The 8,656-nt window shown below is 51.4% G+C and overlaps 1 protein-coding gene across 5 annotated transcripts in view; it reads right to left on the reverse strand.

The window, feature by feature from the left end:
* The window catches only part of PRKD2 (protein kinase D2), a 48,068-nt gene that overhangs the window by 29,805 nt on the left and 9,607 nt on the right, over positions 1-8,656 (reverse strand). For 3 of the 5 annotated variants that reach the window (XM_006142106.3, XM_006142107.3, XM_006142108.3), the window contains 2 exons: positions 6,241-6,372; positions 9-163 (listed from right to left, as the gene is read on the reverse strand). In XM_006142106.3, the coding sequence (XP_006142168.1) occupies positions 9-163; positions 6,241-6,372 (287 nt within the window). Of the gene's footprint in view, positions 164-6,240; positions 6,373-8,656 lie in introns of all 5 variants that reach the window. The other 2 variants (XM_006142105.3, XM_006142104.3) reach the window with 1 other exon arrangement.

The following is an 8,656-nucleotide window of genomic DNA, read 5'->3' on the forward strand; positions in this document are numbered from 1 at the left end:
CCCCTCACCAGTTCATCAGCCAAGAAGGGCAGGGACTCGGAGGTGCCGAGGCGCACAGAATGGCCGCTGGCCAGAGACGTGGACGACAGGCGCCGCTTGCGGGCCCCGCTGCAGTTGTTGGGGATGCTGAAGGCGCAGCGCTTGTGGTAGTTCAGCCCGCAGCCTGCGGGGGTGCCAGCTGTCAGGGACTTGGGAGACTTTCCCCATCACCCCTTACCCCTAACCAAGCTGGCTCTGCTGTCTGCACCCAGCCGCCATCCGGCTTGGCTCCCTTCCCTAGCCCAATCCCCTCCAAAAGGCATTGCTCCCCTTAAATGCAACCCCAGGCCACGCCCTCCTCGTGGTACTCTGCCCTAATCGCCCTGCCGCCACTTCGTCTACCCCTTTGGTCCCTAAACCCTGCCATATGCCACACACCCCACCCCTTCCCACCTCCCAGGGCATCTCCAGAGCTCAGCCCGGGCTCTACCGCTCCACGGTCAGCACCTCCCTCGAGTCCTCCCCAGATTCCAGGCCACCTCCGGAGATGTGTGTCCCCACCACCCACCACAGCCTCCAGCTCTGCCCCTTGCTTTCCTGAGGTTCTCCCTTCCCTCGCCAGCCCCAACTCTGCAAGAGGAACCGCCTCTTCCAGTCGCGCGCTCCCCAGCATCATGGCCCTCTTTTCCCCTCCCTGCAGATGGCGAATCTGGGAGGTCCCCGGGGACACGGTCAGTGTGACTAAAGTCCACGGAAAATGTAAACCCCAGGCCAGGAAGAACTGCTAACAGCCCAGACACATGGGAATGCACGTCTGGGTCACCATCAGGCGAAGGACCGGGGCAGGCAGGGTGCTTGCTGTGGAAGCCGGCTTAGGTCCGGAAGGAAGGAGCTACACCACGTGACCAGCTGCAGCCGGGAGGGCTGCAGTCGCCGGAGTCTTTCTTCTTTATTTCATGATCAATATGTGTGTGTATCCCATATTTTAATTTCATTCCATCTTATCCTCTAGTCATCTAACATAAGACGCAATGTTAATAGTTAACTTCATATGGTGGTATTTCAGTTGAGGATGGCAAAGGAGGCTTGGCTTTCTCTTCTGAGGGGAGGACTTCCCGGGGTATTTGGCCGTACCCAGGAGAGCTGTATCACGTGAGGAGCACTCAGCTCACGGGAAATGCACATCATGAAAAAACATTGCATGGATTTTTACTTTTTTTTCTAGAGGTTTTTGCTATAGGGTGCGTGCACTCACCAGACATAGACAGTGGGAAACCACACCCAGGGGGGATGGCCACGCCGCAATCCCTTCTCCTCTCGGGATCTTGAGCACGCAAGCACACGCACCTGGCATGAGTTTCAAGCCACCAGGTCCGGGACGCGAACCACAGTCGACTACATGGGAGTCCAGTGACATAGCCATTACGCTAACTGCTGATCCCCGGATTTTTAAATTTTTGTATCAAGGGCCAGCAGGTGGTATAGTGGTTAAGTTGCTGGACGCCCATATGGCCGGCTGTGGTTCGAGCCCTGGACCTGGCCGCTTGCTTTCTCACATTCCCTCTCTCTCTCTCTGTGTCTCTCTCTGCTGAGCATGCGTGTCCTTTTGCAAACTGGAAAATAGTAATAATAATAATGATGATGATAGATAAGATTGGGTGAATAATTCTTTTTGTAACTTTGAAAAAAATTATTTATTTAATTTTACTTATTATTGTTTTTTAATTTGACCAGGGAGAGAGGACAAGAAAAAAGCAAGCCTCCACATTAGAAGGTTTTCTGCCCAGACCTCACCCGCCTCTCCCCCAGATCTAGCCAGAGTCAAAGTAATCCTTGTGTTCCATGAAATCTGCTGCATAAAGGGAGAAAAACGGTACTGTTAGAGTTTGCAGATCACCTCCTCCTGAATGCCTCGGAAGGCTCAGATTTAACTCCAAAAATTAGGAAAAAACATATAGTCCATGGGATGGCCAGAAACCATGGCAGAGGCACAAGAAATATGAGAAGTCGAGAAAGTCTCTCTCCCCCATGGGAAAAGAGTAACTCCTCACTCCACAGTACAAGGGAACTCGTGGAAATGACAGCTAAAGAATTTAGAATATTCATAGTGACAAAGCTAACAGAGATGCAAGAGAAGAGAGACAACGGACTTAGAAAATGCAGGAGAAAAGAGACAGTTAGTTCCAGGAGGTGAGGAAGTTCATTCATGATCTGAAAGAGGAAATACACACCATAAAAATGAATCAGATAGGGAACCAGCAGTTAGCGTAATGGCTATGTCGCTGGACTCCCACGTAGTCGACCGCGGTTCGCGTCCCAGACCCGGTGGCTTAAAACTCACGCCAGGCACGTGTGCGTGCGTGTCCAAGATCCCAAGAGGAGAATGGAGGAGAAGGGATTGCGGCGTGACCATCCCCCCTGGGGGGGTGATTTCTCGCTTTCTGTCTCTCTGCCTCTCTCTGTCTGTCTGGCGAGCGCATGCGCCCTATAGCAAAAACCTCTCCAAAAAAAAAAATAAAGAAAGAAAGTATTAAAAGCAGATTAGATCATGCAGAAGATCGAATCTCAGATGTAGAAGATAGAACCTCTGACCTAGAAAAATTCACCAAAAAGATTGAGAAAATAATCCAAAAAAATAAGAATAACATATGAGTAATACTAGATACCTTTAAATGCCCACACATCCAGATAATCAGTATCCCAGAAGGTGAAGAAAATAAGAAGTGGGGGAGGGACCAGCAGTTAGCGTAATGGCTATGTTACTGGACTCCCATGTAGTGGGCTGTGGTTCAAGACCCAGACCTGGTGGCTTAAACACACGCCAGGTGCATGTGTGTGTGCCCAATATCCCGGGAGGAGAATGGAGGAGAAGGGATTGCAGTGTGGCCATCCCCCCTGGGGGGTGACTTCTCGCTTTCTGTCTCTCTGTCTCTGTCTTTCTGGTGAGTATGTGGCCCTATAGCAAAAAAACTCTCAAAAAAAAAAAATAATAAGGTGGGGGCGGTGGGGGGCGTGGTAATAAAGGGTGCTGGATTCCCACATGGCTGACTGCAGTTTGAGTCCTGGACCTGGTGGATTTCTCATTCCTCCCCCCCACTACTTCTCCAGCTCTGGTCAAATTAAAATAAATAAATAAATAAAGTTAAATAAAATAATTTTTAAAAAAGGAAAATAATAAGGGCATTGATAATCTATTCCATGAAATTCTGGAAGAAAACTTACTAAACCTAGAGAGGCATTCAAATATCCAGACCCAAGAAGTACACAGGACCCCACATAGGTCATCAACCCAAGAAGATCTTCTCCAAGGCACATCATAGCTAGAATGACCAGAACCACAGACAGAAACAAGATACTAAAATTGGTAAGAGAGAAACGTCAGGTTACTTTCAAAGGATATCCCATCAGGATAGCATCAGACCCTCATCGGAAGCAATGCAAACAAGGCAAGAATGGGAAAATATATTCAAAGTATTAAGTAAAAAACAATTTCAGGGACCAGCAGCTGGTGTAATAACTATGTCTCTGGACTCCCATGTAGTCAACCATGGTTCAAGTCCCAGATCCTGAGGCTTGAACTCACGCCAGGCACGTGTGCGTGCGTGCCCAAGATCCCGAGAGGAGAATGGAGGAGAAGGGATTGTGGTGTGGCCATCCTCCCTGGGGGGTGATTTCTTGCTTTCTGTCTCTCTGTCTCTCTCTGTTTTTTCTGGCGAGTGAGAGAACGTGCCCTATAGCAAAATCCTCTCAAAAAAAAAAACAAACTAATTTTAACCAAGAATACTATATCCGGCAAGATTGTCCTTCACATAGGAAGAAAAGACAAAAACTTTCTCAGATAAACAAAACCTGAAAGAATTTACCATCACTAGACCAGCTCTCTAAGAAGTGCTGGAAGGAGTGCTATACCAGGAAAACTAAAGTCAGACACACAGAAATAAGAATAAGAAATAAGAATACAAAAAGCAGGACCAGCAGTTGTCGCTGGACTCCCATGTAGTCGACCGCAGTTCGGGTCCCAGATCCGGTGGCTTAAACTCACGCCAGGCGCGTGTGCGTGCGTGCCCAAGATCCCGAGAGGAGAATGGAGGAGAAGGGATTGCGGCATGGCCATCCGCCCTGGGGGGTGATTTCTCACTTTCTGTCTGTCTCTCTCTGTCTTTCTGGCAAGTGCACGTGCCCTACAGCAAAAAACCTTTCCAAAAAAAAAAAGAACAGTCCTCAGCCTTTGGAAGCTTTTCTGGGAACCCCTCACTGAAGCTGCCTTTGGGCAGCCTGCCTGGAGAGGCCTCTCAGCTGGTAATTCACCGTGGGCTGTCTCGGATCTCCTCCGCCACTGGGGCCTTGCAGAAGGAAGCTTAGGGGATGCTGCTGGCCCAAGAGTTTTAAGACGATGGAGGGTCTCGGCACCTAGGAACCATTGCCCAGTCTGGGCCTCCAGTCGCGCACGCGCTTCATGGAATTCCAGAAGCTCGTCTACTGTCAAGACAGAGCCCAGCTCCCATAGGAAGGTGTCAGTGGTATTAAGCATCGTGCGTCGTGCCTGTCTTCCCATCTGCTCGGGGACCATCTCCCGTAGTGCTGGGCCGTGAAGTCCACACTGAGGACGCAGGCGGAGCGGACGTCAGGGGTTGGAGATGGGCTGTGTGCAGCTCCATCTTGGTGACAGCTCTGAATCCATGGAGTCGACTTCTGCAGGCCTAGAGTCCTCCGATAATGCCCCCAGTACACCACGGAGGGCTGCGCGGGCCAAGCCTCGCTGATGCTGTAGGTGGTCGGAGCGCAGGGTGCCAGAGACACGGTGCCAGACACGAGCGCCCGTGGAACACCTGGGCAGGTGCCCCTAACACAGAGAGCACACGGGACAGACAGGGGTGCAGTGGCCATCTCAGGATGGGGGCCCTCGGCTGCCGTGTTGAAGCACAGACGGACGTGGGTGTTGGCCTGCGCGGGCAGGTAGGGCCCCACGGCAACGTTCTCGCTCAGAAGCCTCGATGATGGGACAGGGGACCCGGAGATCTCAACCTGGGCTGAGCCTCGAGGCACCTTGGCTGACGGGGACCTACACGGGTGGGTTGTGGACCAGATGTTCACGTGGTGAAGCCTGTATCTGCAGGCGGGGCTTTATGGAGGTCAGTCACGGTACACAGGGCAAAGCATGGGGCCCAGACGCGGTGCAACTGGCGTCCTCATAACATGAAGAGACCCCAGAGATCTCGCACGCGCTCCATGTGCCGTGTGAATACGCCGGGCTGTGAAGACAGGCCTCACCAGAAACCTTGATCCTGGGCTTTCCAGCCTCCAGAATGCTGAGAAATGAAGATCTGTCATTGAGGCCACACTGCTGGTGGCATTTTGTCTGGCAGCCCTAGCAAACCAAGACTGGTGCCAGGGTGACGAGGAGTGGACGCCAGTGGTCCGCCTTGTGCCCTGTGGCCAGGCTAGGGTCCAGGTATTCAAACACACATCTGGGTCCATGTGGTGGGCCCACGTGATGGAAGGCCCTCCTCAGCGGACTGTGAGCAAGTGTTCTCTTTCATCTGGGCCGGCTTGGTTCAGTGGCTTGAGAGGTTAAAAAGCAGAGCTGGGACTTCCCAGATGAGAAGCTCTTCCTGTGCCCAGCCCGCGGGCCTGCCCTTCCTGACCAGGTGACCCTGGGGATTTCGGAGGTGCCTAGCTGGCCCCCACAATCCTGTAAACCAATTCCTTGTAATAACCTCTTTTTTTTTTTTTTTAATTGAGAGAGATACTTTGTTATAAGGCGCATGCACTCGCAAGAAATCACCCTCCAGGGGAACAGCCACGCTGCAATCCCTTCTGCATTCTCCTCCTGGGACTGCGGGCACGCACGCACATGCGCCTGGCCTGCGTTTCAAGCCATGGGGTCTGGGACTTGAACCGCAGTCAACTGTGTGGGAGTCTAGCACCGTAACCACTATACAACCTGCTGTGGGGCAATTACCTCTTCATACAGGTCTCGGACTTGTTTCTCTGCTTGAGCCCTCACTGACACAGGCCTCTGCCCCCTTCCCGCAAGCCTCATCTCTTCTACCCTCAGTTCCTCCTAGCTCCACCCCTTCCAAGCCCCACTTCTAGGCCTCCAAGGCCCTTGGGCTGACCGTGTAATTGGAGTCACCTCCTAGGCCCCACCCCCTGGAGCTGAGCCCCGCCCAAGCTCAGCTCTCCCTGCAAGCCGCCCCTCCGAGACCCCGCCCCCACATCTGACCCCGCCCAGGCCCAGCCTCCAACCCCTGAGCTCACCATCACACTTGAGTCCCTGGCGCACCAGGCCGAAGAGCATCTCCCCGCAGTGGTCGCAGAAAGCAGGTGCTCGGTAGGAGTGCACCGTGAGCGCATGTGGGCGGATCTGGAAGTCTTCGAAGGTGGCTGAGGCTGTGGGCACCAGGCAGAGGCAGAGGCAGATGCTTAAGCCAGGGTAGGCCAAAGCTGACCCACCCCAGTCCTCCCAGTTACAGTTTGATCTTCCCTTCCTGCCAGTCATTCACTCAAACACTGCTGATACATTCTGTCTGGGTTGTTCTAAATCCCAGTTCTACCATCGCGCAAAACAGTGACATGCCTAGGGCAAAGGGTCGAGTGAGGGGGAATGGGGAAGTGTTTAACAGCTAGTACGCTTCAGTTTTGCAAGATGAAAACAGCTCTGGAGGCTGGTTGCACAAGGGTGAAACACTTAAAAACACCTAACTGTTCACTCACAAGTGGTGAGGACGCTACAGTTTATGTTATGTATATTTTACCACAGTTAAATATTTCAGTTTAGGGCCCAGCAGGTGACGTGGTGGTTAAGCTGCCGTATTCCCATATGGCCAACCATGGTTCAAGTCCTGGATCTGGCAGCTTGAAAATCAAGCCAGGTGCATGTACATGTGTGCCCAAAATCCTGAGAGGAAAATGGATAAGAGCTTGCAGTGTGGGCATCGCCCTCTCCCGGGGTGATTTCTCACCTTCCCTCCCTCTGTCTCTCTCTGGGGAGTACATGTGCTCTATGGGGAAGGGGGAAGGAAATACAGTGGCCAGGTGGTTGCAAGCTAGATCCACATGGGAAAGGACCTGGGTTCAGGCCCTGGGACATCCCTGAGATGCACGGGAACTGCGTGCCTGGGCCATGATCCCACCAGCTGAGACCAGGAAAGGACCACAGTGTGAAGATCGTGTTGAGGGAGCCTGTCTCTTTGTTTCCCTCTCGTTGAACAAACAAATAAACTTAAAAAAAATTTTTTTTTCCCTTTGGAGAGGTTTTTGCTATAGGATGCATATGCTCGCCAGAAAAAGAGAGACAAAAAGACAGAAAGCGAGAGATCACCCCCAAGGGGGGATGGCCACGTCACAATCCCTTCTCCTCTATTCTCCTCTCGGGATCTTGGGCACGCACGCACATGCGCCCGGCGTGAGTTTAAGCCACTGGGTCCAGGACTCGAACCACGGTCAACTACATAGGAGTCCAGCGATATAGCCATTATGCTAACTGCTGGTCCCAAAACTTTACAAATGTTTTAAAGGAAAGCCTGGGCCAGCTCCTTAGTTCAGTGGTTAAGTGCTGTGCAGAGAGCACAGGATCCCACATAGCTGATAGTGGTTTGAATCCCCACCTGGAAGCTTAAGAAAACACACTGGGTGTGTGTGCATGCCCAGGGCCCTGACAGGATGGAGAAACAGAGGAAAAGGATTGAGAGTGACCAGGCTTTGTTGAGGGAGCGCTCTCTCTCTCTCTCTCTTTTTCTCTCTTTCTCTCTCTCACATGTATATGTGCCCTCTGACCTTATTTATTTATTTTTAGAGAGATTTTTGCTATAGGGTACGTGCACTTGTCAGAGACACAGAGAGATAGACACACATAGAATTGAGAAATCACCCCTTAGGGGAGATGGCCACGCCACAATCCCTACCCCTCCATTCTCCTCTTGCGATTTTGGGCACACACACATGCCCGCCATGTTTTAAGCTACCCGGTCTGGGACTTGAACCTCAGTCTACTTTGTGGGAGTCCAATGACGTAACCATTATGCCATCTGCTGGTCCTGTCATTATTTTTGAAAATAAAGGAAAAGCCACATACATATTGAGCACCAGCCTAGGCACTTGGGATATCACATAGGACAAAACAGCAAAATCCCTACCTCTACTGAGAGACACAAAATAAATATTCTCACTGAACCACCACCCAGTCTAACAGTTTCTGTGCCAGGCTCTAAGAACTTCAAAATACTAACTCATTGGGTCAGCAGGTAGCGTGGTGATTAAGGGGCTGGATCTCACATGGCTGACTGTGCAGTTCGAGTCCCAGACCCAGTAGTTTGAAAAACATGCCAGGCGCATGTGTGTGCATGCCCAGAATCCCAAGAGGAGAATATAGGAGAAGGGAGACTGCAGAATGGTGGTGATTTTTCACTTTTCTGCAGTCTGGTAGATACATACATCCTATGGCAAATAAATACATTAATTAATTAATAATAAAAATAATACTAACTAATTTAGGCTTCTGTGAGGTACGTCTTATTTTTATCCCCATTTCCTCGATGAGGAGATTGCTACAAAGATAGGTTTAGCAACTTGCCCAAGTCACACAGCTAGCAGGAGTTGGAACCTGAATTCAAACCCAGGCCAGTATGCCCCCCCCCCCCCCGGCCCAGCCCTGCGCCAGGGAAATCCACCCCCC

Source organism: Tupaia chinensis, unplaced genomic scaffold (genome assembly GCF_000334495.1).
Source record: "Tupaia chinensis unplaced genomic scaffold, TupChi_1.0 Scaffold000067_1, whole genome shotgun sequence".
In the NCBI taxonomy this organism is placed as follows: domain Eukaryota; kingdom Metazoa; phylum Chordata; class Mammalia; order Scandentia; family Tupaiidae; genus Tupaia; species Tupaia belangeri.